The 12,708-nt window shown below is 40.8% G+C and overlaps 1 protein-coding gene across 2 annotated transcripts in view; it reads left to right on the forward strand.

Moving 5' to 3' along the window:
• FILIP1 (filamin A interacting protein 1) overlaps positions 1-11,490 on the forward strand; it is a 206,741-nt gene extending 195,251 nt beyond the window's left edge. The window contains exon 7 of one of the 2 annotated variants that reach the window (XM_047763740.1): positions 10,509-11,490. In XM_047763740.1, coding sequence (XP_047619696.1) covers positions 10,509-10,549 — 41 coding nt within the window. In that variant the 3' untranslated portion in view covers positions 10,550-11,490. The remainder of the gene's footprint in view (positions 1-10,508) is intronic. The other variant, XM_047763735.1, reaches the window with a different exon arrangement.
• Positions 11,491-12,708: the final 1,218 nt, after the last annotated feature.

The raw sequence follows: 12,708 nt of genomic DNA on the forward strand, positions 1-12,708 counted from the left end.
TTTTCCAAGCACTTAAACACATCAGCTCCATATTTTTCCTTGGAGGCCTTAATAGTTCAGCCCTCTGCCTCCTTGCTTAGTCTGGAATGCCTGTGCTCTATGCTTGCTGCTCAGCTGTTGTCCTATTATCCTTCTGCCTATGTTGAATTCTCTGTTTTCTTTCTTTCTTTCTTTTTGCTTTTCAGGAGTGCACCTGCAGTATATGGAAGTTCCCAGGCTAGGGATCGAATTGGAACTGAAGCTGCCAGCCTACACCACAGCCACAGCAATGTCAGATCTGAGCTGCCTCTGCAACCTGCACTGCAGCTCATGGCAATGCCAGATCCTTGACCCACTGAGCAAGGCCAGGGATCGAACCCGCATCCTCATGGATACTAGTCAGGTTCATTACCACTGAGCCACCACAACAGAACTCTCTGGATTTCTTATATTCTACTTCTTTTGCTTATCTATCTATCTATCTATCTATCTATCTATCTATCTATCTATCTATCTATCTATCTTCCAGTAGTTTCTACAGAGAAAGATCCTCCAGTAACCTCCTGGAGGCAGGCTACCTGCTTTCTGGGAATAGATCAGGGGAGTGAAGTGGAGAATCATGCAGTTCAGAGTGTACATTTTTTACTCCTTTGCATTCAGCGCCTTCTTATACCTAAGGTCCAGAACTTCTTAGGGCAACTTTTTCAGAAAGTAAACCCCTGATCTCTGTAAGGGTAAAAGAGAGAGATGTTATGCTTTTCTCCCTCTGTGACCAAGACACTTAATCTCCTTCGGATTCCTTTGACTTCTCTATCTCCATTGCTGGCTCCTAAGTTTACAGGTGTATCATTTTTTTTTAATTAAAAATTTTTTTTTATTTTACTATTTATTTATTTATTTATTTAGGGCTGCTCTTCCCCTTGTCTTATCAAAAGCCATTTGCCTGCTAGCACTTACATGCTTCTCTTGCTGTTTTATTCACTCCTGTGGCCTCAGGTATTGCCCATATGTTGATGACTATTAAGAGTCTATCTCCAGCCATGCACTCAACTTGTACTGTACTTCTCTAACTCAACTTGTCCAAAAGCCATTCCTAATACCTTCTCCATCCTCGCCCCCTTCCAAGTCTTCTCCTTCTCCTGTTAGGCTCCACCTCAGCCGGAGCTCCTGAGCTACCTGGTCACTCAAGCTAGAAACCCAGGAGCCATTTCAGGGCCCCCTTCCCCCTCACCCATCAAGTAGACTCATTCAGCAAGTCTCTTGGATTCAAACGCCTAATACCTGTGGAGCTGCACCCAACTTCTCCATTTAACTGCCTGAGTTGAAATTTTAACTGCTTCTTGTGTGGAGTACTCTGATGCTCTCCCATAATCTTTGGGCTCGATACTTCCTGATTCATTTTTCATTTTGTTTTCCAAAGTGCAAATTTATCACCACACTCCCCTATTTGAAACCCTCCCAAGGTTCCTCATTATCTAGATAAGGCAGGGCCACTCCTTGATGTGGACCGAGGTTCTATGACCTGTCTCTTTACCTCCCCATCCCCCCTGCTCCTTGCCTGGGCTCCTGCCCCAGGCCCACAGAACAACTGGCACAGCTGCCCGGCCGCCTTCCCTTGACTGACTCAACTTGTTCCTTCTCCCTGAAATGCCCTTTCTCCTGCTTTTCCTTCTGGTAGTCGCATCGTTTTCCCTGGTCAAAATCGGAGTTCCCGTCGTGGCGCAGTGGTTAACAAATCCGACTAGGAACCATGAGGTTGCAGGTTCGGTCCCTGCCCTTGCTCAGTGGGTTAACGATCCGGCGTTGCCGTGAGCTGTGGTGTAGGTTGCAGACACAGCTCGGATCCCGCGTTGCTGTGGCTCTGGCGTAGGCCGGTGGCTACAGCTCCGATTGGACCCCTGGCCTGGGAACCTCCATATGCCACGGGAGCGGCCCAAAGAAATAGCAAAAAGACAAAAAAAAAAAAAAAAAAAGAAATCCCTGGTCAAAATCTCTTTTAAAAACATTGCCTCCATGAAAAAGACAAACAATTATTTCAGAATCTAACATGGGATTTAAAGCCTGTCATTTTTTACATGTTTACAGTAAATGCTGTAAAAAAAAAAAAATGTGGCACTTACTGTGGAGAAAGAAAACCAGCAGTTAAGAAAGAGGTGTTCTTGCTCCCTCTTTTAGTCTGCACCTCGGCGAGGATGGTGTGTGTGGAGGGTCCTGACACATGGTGTGTGAGGACATGGAGGGAAAGAGGTGATGAGTCAGGGGAAGCCCAGGTGCCACCATATGGGTGGTGTAAGTTACTTCTTCTTCCTTCCAAAGGTACCACAACAGGTAATGGATGCCAAACAGCCAGGATTCTGGGATGGGGTGTTCCTGCCTCTGAAGCTATTGCATGTGTGGAGAAGAATTAAGGGGGCCTAAGAGCTTTCTGTGAATTATAAACATCCTTGAATGAATTACAAACTCTTCCCTGGTCCTCTCTGACTCACTCAGCAGAGCATGAATGCACCTCAGGAAAGAAAAAGCCTCAGGTGATCTGTCAGGTGCTTCAGTTTCATGAAGGAGCCTCTAAAATAGACCAGAAAGGCTCTCAGTTTGTTGTTTTTTTTTTTTTTTTTGTCTTTTTGCTATTTCTTTGGGCCGCTCCCGTGGCATATGGAGGTTTCCAGGCCAGGGGTCCAATCGGAGCTGTAGCCACCGGCCTACGCCAGAGCCACAGCAACGCGGGATCCGAGCTGTGTCTGCAACCTACACCACAGCTCACGGCAACGCCGGATCGTTAACCCACTGAGCAAGGGCAGGGACCAAACCTGCAACCTCATGGTTCCTAGTCGGATTTGTTAACCACTGCGCCACGACGGGAACTCTAGAAAGGCTCTCATTTTAAAGGCCCAAACACCGCCACCCATGATTAGGATTTAGGTTGAGGATAGATTTTAAGGTAAATATCCAGAGATGGGTTGCTGAACAATGGACTAGATTCCTCAAATAAGACTGACCAGGAGGTCAGAAGAGGTCTCCATCACTTTTGGCAAATCGTCTTACCCTGGCTTATGGCTTACATTTAGATTCAATCTTTTATGATTCTGTCATTCCTCCTTTCAGTGATATTATGATCCACTTCACTCTTGTTCAATAAGCAATTTGAAAGATTCTGCCATAATGCTTTTCCTAAGAATTAATGATTAATTGCTTACGTGGTGAAAAGAGCTTTGGCCTCTCTACCTGTGCTGATAGTATATGTGTGGGATGGACAGAATTGCAAAGTTAAGGGATGTTGATTTAGAAATGAACCCGACTTTGGAGGTCAAGAAGATAAGTATCTCTGTTCTTAAAGATGAGAACAAAAATAAAAGGAAAACAAGAGAAACCCTGAGGCTTCCAGATGTCTAATTATCTTATTATGATGAAGCTAGATCTTCGATTTCTCCCAGATTATTCATCATTTCATATGATGAAGCGACTTCAAGTGAGCAAAGTATAGACCTAGACTAATATATCCATTCGCTGGGCCAGGATAGTATTGCCAAAGGATTTTAGATACTGAGTTATCCACACAGAAACAGGAATTCCCATTGTGGCGCAGTGGAAACGAATCCAACTGGTATCCACGGGGATCCAGGTTCAACCCCTGGCCTCAATTAGTGGGTTGGGGTTCCATCGTTGCCATGAGCTGTGGTGTAGGTCACAGACAGATCCGGTGTTACTGTGGCTGGCAGCTGCAGCTAGCTCCAATTGGACCTCTAGCCTGAGAACTTCCATATGCCACAGGTGTGGCCCTAAAAAGAAAAAAGAAAAGAAACTGTATGTGTCAAACTTCTCCTAACAGCACTTTGATGAATATTGTCGTCCTTATCTACATGACGCAATGCCCTTCTCAATGTTCACACATAATGGAATATCCCATGCCATCCCAGAACCAGCTCTGGACTTAGATCCATATAAGTTGAGTGGGTCTCAGCATCCAGCATCTGGTGCCTGTGTCCAAAAGTAGAACCTGAGCACATATGGCTCAAGTGATTCCCTATTTTTCCACCATTTAGTTTTTATTGATAGTCAGTGTTGTATGTGGGAGAACTAGTTACAGTCTGCTCATGTCTGGGGAACAGTACTCTCTAGGAGGAAGTATGACTGGCCTGCCTCCAAAAGAAGGTACTGGTCATAACTGCGATGACCAGCAACTCTTACAACCTGGAGAGGTGAGGGGAGGATCGGGGTTGATGATGGAGTGTGAAGCATTTTGGAAGGAAACACATAAACTATTAGGTGGTTGAGAAACCTCAGGAGAGTTTGTATCCTCTGATTCAAAAATTTCCTGGAGCAAATGAGAGGCCTGATTAACGGAAGTATTTTTAATTAGTTGAGCTGAATCCAAAAGCAGGAATCCATGTCCAAGTCAACAGAGGAAGTTTATTGGACTTCCTATTTAAAACAGATGTTTTATCCGAACTCTGATTAATGTCTGAATGTGATAATAGCAGCACTGAATGCTGAAGCAGCTTGCTAAAACGAGCCCCTAAAAGTCAATCTCTAGGCATGCCTAATTCTAAAAGGTGTGGTGAAGGAAGGATTTTTTTTTTCAGGAGGATAAATCCCCCTGTGGGCAGCAGTTTCAAAGCTGGGATTTGGTGGCTGGTGGCAGGAACATAGCACAGCCCTAAGCCAGTGCCTTGCTCCAGGCAAAGCTCTTGGGAGTAATAGCCTTGGAACAGAGGAAGCAGGCCATACCCCAGCCAAATTGATGCAGGACTCAACAGGAAATGTTTTCTGTAAGTTGGTGTGCAGTTTCCTGTGGGGGAAGCAGCTCTCTTGTGCTGATGCAAAGTCCTGCTCTAAAATGAGCTTCTGTTCTGTTTTGTCTTAGGTGTGTGAATTTGGAGGTTACCGAAATGATGTTGTCTCATTTGCTAGGGTTGATTTTTAAAATGCTGAACTCCAGTGTTCCCTTGAGAGTCTGGCAAAGCATAGACATAGGCGTTGCTCAGGAGGAAGGCAATGACTTTGCAGGGAGAATATCTTTCTTACTCCGCAGCCAATGAGCTCTCCTGGAGGGAGTCAGAATTCCAATGTGTTACCAGGTTGCCCCACTCAATAGACACTCTCCCCCACGTTTCTCCCCCAGTCCTGTCTTGTGTGTCTGGTTTTGGATCACGAGTCATCTGGCTGGCTAGTAGTTTGGGAATACCACTCAAGGAGGATGAATAAGTCATCCTTGGGAGGTCAGAAGTCAGTGCAATTAGGAATTGATAATACGTTAAACTTCCTTTCCATGAAGTTATCTAATGGCTAGTTTAATAAAAGAATGAATTCATAAGCCACATCATTTCACAATAGTATTGTAAGAACAAACAATGTATTAATTTACATGAAGTTTCTTATGGAATAAAAACCTCAAGATAACACTTGAGAGAAATACATAGAGGAAAATGTCTAGAGTACTTTGGTAAACTGTTAATGTAAAAAATACATAAAAATACAAAGTCTGCATGTGTATAGGTTCATTAAGATTTAGAGGTTTTTTCCTTCTTCTAATTAGGAAAATGGAAATTGTTATTAAACATCTATACATCGGAGAGCCCACATTTAAGTGCTTTGGTATTTTGAGTTTGCTGGTGGAGGTGGTAACTAACTGTGGCCTTTTGTCTCAATCTGCCTATTATATATTCTACAGATTACTCATACCAGAAAAGTGTATCTGTAAAAAGAGAAAAACTATTACCAAATTAAACCTCATTTTACTTAAGTTACCTTAGCCCCAAATGACCTATACTTGGGTCTTATTCTGAGATGAAATGAAGACAGATTAGAAAATGGAATAAGATTTGCTTATTGACTTTGTGACTTCAATAAAATTGTTAACTATTTTATTGTACTGAATCCTAAAAGAGCAGGAAGAGGAAGTTCCCATTGTGGCTCAGTGGTAATAAGCCCAACTAGTATACATGAGGACTTGGGTTCCATCCCTGGCCTTGCTCAGTGGGTTAAGGATCTGGTGTTGCTGTGAGCTGTGGTGTAGGTCTCAGACATGGCTCAGATCCCACGTTGCTGTGGCTGTGGTGGAGGCCAGAAGCTGCAGCTTCAATTCAATCCCCTAGCCTGGGAACTTCCATATGCCTCAGGTGTGACCCTACAATGCAAAAAAAAAAAAAACAAAAAAAAGAAAGAAAAAAGGAGAAGAAAGAGACTTCAGAATTATGCCATTTTAAAAAACACACAATAGGACGGAGTTCTTGCCGTGGTTCAGTGGTTAACGAAGCTGACTAGGAACCATGAGGTTGCAGGTTCGATCCCTGGCCTTGCTCAGTGGGTTAAGGATCTGGCGATGCCATGAGCTGTGGTGTAGGTTGCAGACTTGGCTCAGATCCCACAATGCTGTGGCTCTGGCGTAGGCCGGCAGCCACGGCTCCGATTGGACTCCTAGCCTGGGAACCTCCATATGTTGCAGGAGCAACCCAAGAAATGGCAAAAAGACAAAAAGAAAACAAAAAACCGCCCAATGGGAGTTCCCATTGTGGCTCAGTGGAAACAAATCCAACTGGTATCCATGAGGATGTGGGTTTGATCCCTGGCCTGGCTCAGTGGGTTGGGAATCCAGACACAGCTTGGGTCCAGTGTTGCAGATCAATTTGATCCCGATCCTGGGAACTTCCATATGCCTTGGTACAGCCCTAAAAAGCTAAAAAAAATAAAATAAAAATAAAAAACACATAGTAATAGCACTCATCCACAAAGCATTTTTATTTTATTATCTTTTCTGCTGGTAACTCTGGACTCCTTATGCAGCAGATAGTTTTGCTCTCTAATGGGTCACCTCAAAATTTAATGGCTTAAAACAGCATTTTTTATTTCTTCACAATTTTGTGAATTCACTGGGTGATTCTTATTTGAGTCAGTTTATAGATTTGGAGAAAACACAGAAAACAAGCAAACAAATTTAATAAATATGCTTAATAAGTTTCAACTAATAAAGCTGCTATCATCTAAATCTTATCTATCTCTAGAAACAGGATGAAATATGTCTCTATATATAAAATAAAATAAATTGGGTTTAATTATATTCCTTTAAATAAATTTTATGTACATATTTTTTTTTTTGGTATTTTTGTCTTTTCTAGGACTGCACCCGTGGCATATGGGGGTTCCCAGGCTAGGGGTCTAATTGGAGCTGTAGCCGCCAGCCTATGCCACAGCCATAGCAGTGCAGGATCCGAGCCGTGTCTCTGACCTACACCACAGCTCACAGCAACCCCGGATCCTTAACCCACTGAGCAAGGCCAGGGATCAAACCCACAACCTCGTGGTTCCTAATCAGATTTGTTAACCACTGAGCCACTACAGGAACTCCCATAAATATTAAACACCATCTTTTACTATTGAAGTTGAATTAAACGTACTTAACAGTGTCAAGTATTTTTGACATAGTCTTTTTAATAACATTATCTGATTAATAACATAACATTAACCATGCATGGATTACCAGTTTGCCAATTTAAAAATAATAATAGGAATTCCTGGTGGCTCAGCAGGTTAAGGACCCAGCATTGTCACTACAGTGGCCCGGGTTGCTAATATGGCACAGTTTCGATCCCCGGCCCGGGAAATTTCACATGCCTTAGGAGCCACCAGAAAAGTAAATAAATAAAAAGCAAAACGTAATGGTCCCATCAAGATGTTGTTTCTATGTATAGATCCTTTTGGCATATGAATTTTCACCAAATACTTATTCTGAAAAGCTCCTATTATTATGGAGACTATAAGATGCTGAGATTCGGAGAAGGTATCTCTAGGAATTTGGAGGTTTGCACACACAAAGTGAGAGAAAAGGTACTGCAGTAAAACCAAAGAGTGGCCCTGCCAGGGACTTGAGACATGACCTCAGCTACCCTCCTTTTATAGTGAGGAAACAAAGGCTGCACAAATTCTGGATGACATCTACAATAAAGATGACTCCAGATTTAACTCTTTTAAATGTATGTTTCCCTGGAGTTCCTGTAGTGGCTCATCAGAAATGAATCTGACTAGTATCCATGAGGATGCAGGTTCAATCCCTGCCGTGAGCTGTGCTGTAGGTCGAAGGCACGGCTCAAATCCCATGTTGCTGTGGCTTTGGTGTAGGCCAGCAGCTACAGCTCCTATTGGACCCCTAGCCTGGGAAATTTCACATGCCGCAGGTGTCACCTAAATGTATGTTTCCTATGCTCTCTTCAGGGAGCAAAAGGGGGAAGATGAGTCAGAAATGTGAGCGTCTTGAGACCTGTCTTCTCAATCTTTGAAGCTACTATAGAAATCTCAAAAAAGAAAGGGTTGAGTAGGAAACTTGCATTTTAATGTGAGACCCTAATTTTTTTTTTTTTTTTGTCTTTTTGCCTTTTTCTAGGCCCGCTTCCTGGGGTATATGGAGGTTCCCAGGCTAGGGGTCGAATCAGAGCTGTAGCCGCTGGCCCACGCCAGAGCCACAGCAACCTCGGGATCCGAGCGGCGTCTGCGACCTACACCACAGCTCATGGCAACACCGGATCCTTAACCCACTGAGCAAGGCCAGGGATCGAACCTGCAACCTCATGGTTCCTAGTCGGATTATTCGTTAACCACTGCGCCACGACGGGAACTCCCTGCCTGAAGATTTTGATACATTTTTAGAAGTTGAAAAAATTTGAAGCTAGAACAATTTTCCGAAAGGAAAAAAAAAGGGGATGATGATTTTTATGTGTTTGTTACAGTGAAAAATTACATCTATGTCTTTAAAACATTTTTTAAAATCTTTTTAGCTAGTTATTATTAAGTATATAAAACTTTTATGTAATACCCTTTGCTTTCCTGTTTTAGCCCAAATTCAATTAAAGGTCAAGGAAAGGGGTGGAAATATCTCCACCTAGTGGTCAGTGTGAAGTCAAGGTAATGAAACAGAGAAAATGTTTTGACAGGAACATCCACCCACTGCACAGATTTTGCACAAACCTATATGTCTATGTGCTTTAAATAATGTTTACTTAATAATTATCTACATAAAAATAAAACGTAAATAGTAATTATTTTAAACTAAAGTGAAAATAATAGGTGGAAATTTCCTCACACTATTGATAAACCCTTACATTATTGATAGGGAAGTAATACATTATTCAGACAGAGGAACAGTCTGAGGCTTAGTTATTTCTTTGCTCTTCACAATTTCAGCGAAGTCAGGACAGGATTCTGTTTTATTTTACTCACCAGTGTAGCTCCATGCCCAGCACAGTGATAAGCAGATAGTAGGGCCTCAACAAATAGTCTTTGAATGACAAGATGAAAAAAAAATGATGATACATGTTCATGAAGACATGAGTTAAAAGTAAAATCAATCAAATAAATATAAATATTACACACTCATTGTGGCTAGTACTGTTCTAATTACTATCTTAATCAAAAATTTACTTTTATAAAAATGAATTTAGATTTAAAAGATTTGCAGGATTTCCCGCTGTGGTGCAATGGGTTAAGAATCTGACTGCAGTGGCTCTAGTCGCTGCTGAAGCACTGGTTTGATCCCTGGCCCAGGGCAGTGGGTTAAGGATCCAGCATTGCTGCAGCTGTGTCTGGGAATCAGTCCCTGATCCAGGAACTTCCATATGCTGCAGGTGCAGCCATAAAATAAAAATTTTTAAAAAATTTTCAAAGTGCATGCAGAATTATGCAAAAATTATCAGAGACAAAAAAATGAGTCATTTGTATTTAATGACTATTTATTTATTTTGCTTTTTAGGGCCACACCTGTAGCATAGGGAAGTTTCTAGGCTACAGGTTGAAGCAGCTTCAGGCCTATACCACAGCCACAGCAACTCGGAATTGAGTCTGCAACCTATGCTGCAGCTTGCAGCAATGCTGGATCCTTAACCCACTGGGTGAGGCCAGGGATCAAACCCACATCCTTATGGATATTAGTTGGGTTTGTAACCTGCTGAGCTGCAATGGGAACCCTCATGTATTTAGTGACTTTCTAGGGGATAATGAATCTTTCTTTATTCAAATTCAAATCCACATGCATAAAAAGATAAAAGTATGTGATTATTGTTCAGGACAGAAGCCGCATGGCTGGGAGAAAAGAGTTGCTCCTAGGAAATAGTCAGATTTCTTTGTGTTCAGTGCTTTCTTTTGGTAAAATTGATCAAATATTATTAAAATATTAGACATGTCTTCTCAAAGTCTCTAAGAATCCATCCAGGAGGTAAAACTTACATGCCAGTATAAAGAAGTTTCTTAAGCATAGGAAATAACTGGAGTTCACATGTGTCTCAGGGGTTAAGGACCCGACATTGTCACTGCTGTGGTTCCGGTTGCTGCTCCCACACAGGTTCAATCCCTGGCCTGAGAACTTCTGCATGTGGTGGGTGAGGTGGGGAAAGGAAGAGGAAGGAATTGCAAGAGAAGCTACTGGGCTCAGGCATCTGTTTTTGTTTTTTTGTTTAACATTACGGTCTTTCAGTGAAATGATGTGGTATTGATTTTCACAGAAACTACTGATTTGCATTTCAGTTTAATCTCTCTTCTCTTTATAGAAAGCATCATCATCCACCAGTTACGCATGAGCTCCAGATGAAACGGTAAACCCAGCACACACTGAGTGTGGGTACTTCCTCTGAACCTCTGTCGGATGGATAGTATTTCTACAGCCCTTCAGCATCACTAAGGTTCTCCATGCTACTGATTGATCACTACTGGAAATAATTTTATACTTCCAGTGAAATTTTTTTTTGAGAGTATAAATGTAAAAACTGAAAATGCTGTTGCTGGTAATATAAAACTAGGTAGCGAGAGCAATTCAATCTTTACGTCAAAAGAAATTTCCCTTCCTTTTGCGAAGCTTTCAGGTCCATGGGCACATGCTATGTAATTTATTTTTATAATTCACTTTGTAATGTGATTTTTTTTTTCCTCAAGCGTTTCCTTTTTCCTAGTCCCTGGCACATACATTTGTAGAATACACTGTCGGTTCCTCAAAGTATTAGTATTGGTGCATTCAAAATGGTAACCTAGACTGATTTTATTACTTTGTTATTTCTGAAAAAAAGGAAAAGAAAATACAACATTCTCTGTATTTCCTTGGGTAAATTCAAGAGGTAAAAACAAAGCAGGAGATTCTGGAAAAAGTGTGATTATTGCCTGTACAAAGCTGTGGTTCTGATCATGGTTCGACACTAACAAATTCAAATAATGCTCTGATTTAAGAGTTTAATTTTAAATACTTAAACCAGTTTTTAAAGTTGCTCTTTCTGGTGTTCTGTGCCGAAAATCTGGGATGAACTGTTTTTCATATGGAATAAATTAATAGGAGGAGCTGTATATGTTTAACCAGTAAGCATTGTAGGAACAGCTTCTATTGACAGTTCAATTATATTTCTGTTTGCGTTATTTACTTTATGTACAGGACCTATAATAAGGATTGTGACATCAGGATATTTTTTTTCACAATCTACCCAAATGAAAGCCTGAAAATAAAAACTGATCTAGATAATATCAGCATCTTTTTTGAAAAAATGATAAGAGAGATCTCAAGATAGATAGTTTTTTTTTTTTTTCTTTGTAGCTAGAGTTTGGACAGGTTTTTATAACCACATGTAGGTTAGAGAATACATTTGGATTCAAAGCACAACATGCATTACTCAAATCTCAGTGTCAGATCTGCTGTTAAATTTAGGTTTGTGTTAAAATGTACATTTAAAATCTACTTGAAATCCTAATAGTATAGGTTGTCTTTTTTTAATAGACTTTGTTAATGTGGACCTTCTTTCAGTAGGATTTTTTTATTTTTATTTTTGGCCACACCTGTAGCATTCAGAAGTTCCCAGGTCAGGGGTCAAACCTGAGCCATGGCAGTGACCCAAGCTACAGAAGTGACCATTCTGGGTCCTCAACCTGCTGAGCCACCAGGAAACTCCTTGATACGGTCTTTAAAAGGTAATTTTAAAGATAAATGAAGAGTTGACACATCAATTTCTAGATGCAGAAATCGTGTATCATGTTAACTTTACTGAGATAAAAGAAAGAATGCTCCAAATTTCACAAAGATAACTAGAAAGCACACAGATAATTAAAACAACACTGTTGGCCCTCTTCTTTAGTCCACAGGTTGTACCCGGGCTCCTAAGGCCATAGAGGAGAGGTCCACACTGAATCTCTGGCACAGAAAAATTAATGTTGGATTGCCTTCCCTATGTAACTCGGGAAGGTTTTAAGGTATACCTCGTGGAATTAGCAAATCATATTCAGTAGCTATTATAAATTAAATCACTTTATGTAAAAGTTGCTTTTTGTAAGTAACAGAAATACTACCGTAGGCTTATCCTAGCATGAATGATTATGAACACATCCCAGAACCTTCAGGGCTTTCATTACTGATTAAGAAAACTAGAGTGTGTATGTGTAAAGATTTAAAAATTTTTCATTCTGGGTTTTGATTTTGGAAATGCTTCTTAATGGTTATGACAGTTTCAATTAGAAAAGGGTTTTCTTTCGCATGGTTGTACTTTTTGATTCACAGTTAATTCCCCTATTTGCCAATGCTTATACTTCTAATGGCAAAAATATTCAGGTACATCACAAACTAGCATTTGAAGCAAATACATTTTTTACCTTGTGGAAATTTTATTACACTAATAACAAGGCTAGAAGATACAACTTTACATAATTCTTGACTTTAATTTAAAATATTATAAGCAATTTATGTATATTTGAATCTAAAGTTTTTATTTCTCCTGA

This window comes from Phacochoerus africanus, chromosome 2, assembly GCF_016906955.1.
Source record: "Phacochoerus africanus isolate WHEZ1 chromosome 2, ROS_Pafr_v1, whole genome shotgun sequence".
Lineage (NCBI taxonomy): Eukaryota > Metazoa > Chordata > Mammalia > Artiodactyla > Suidae > Phacochoerus > Phacochoerus africanus.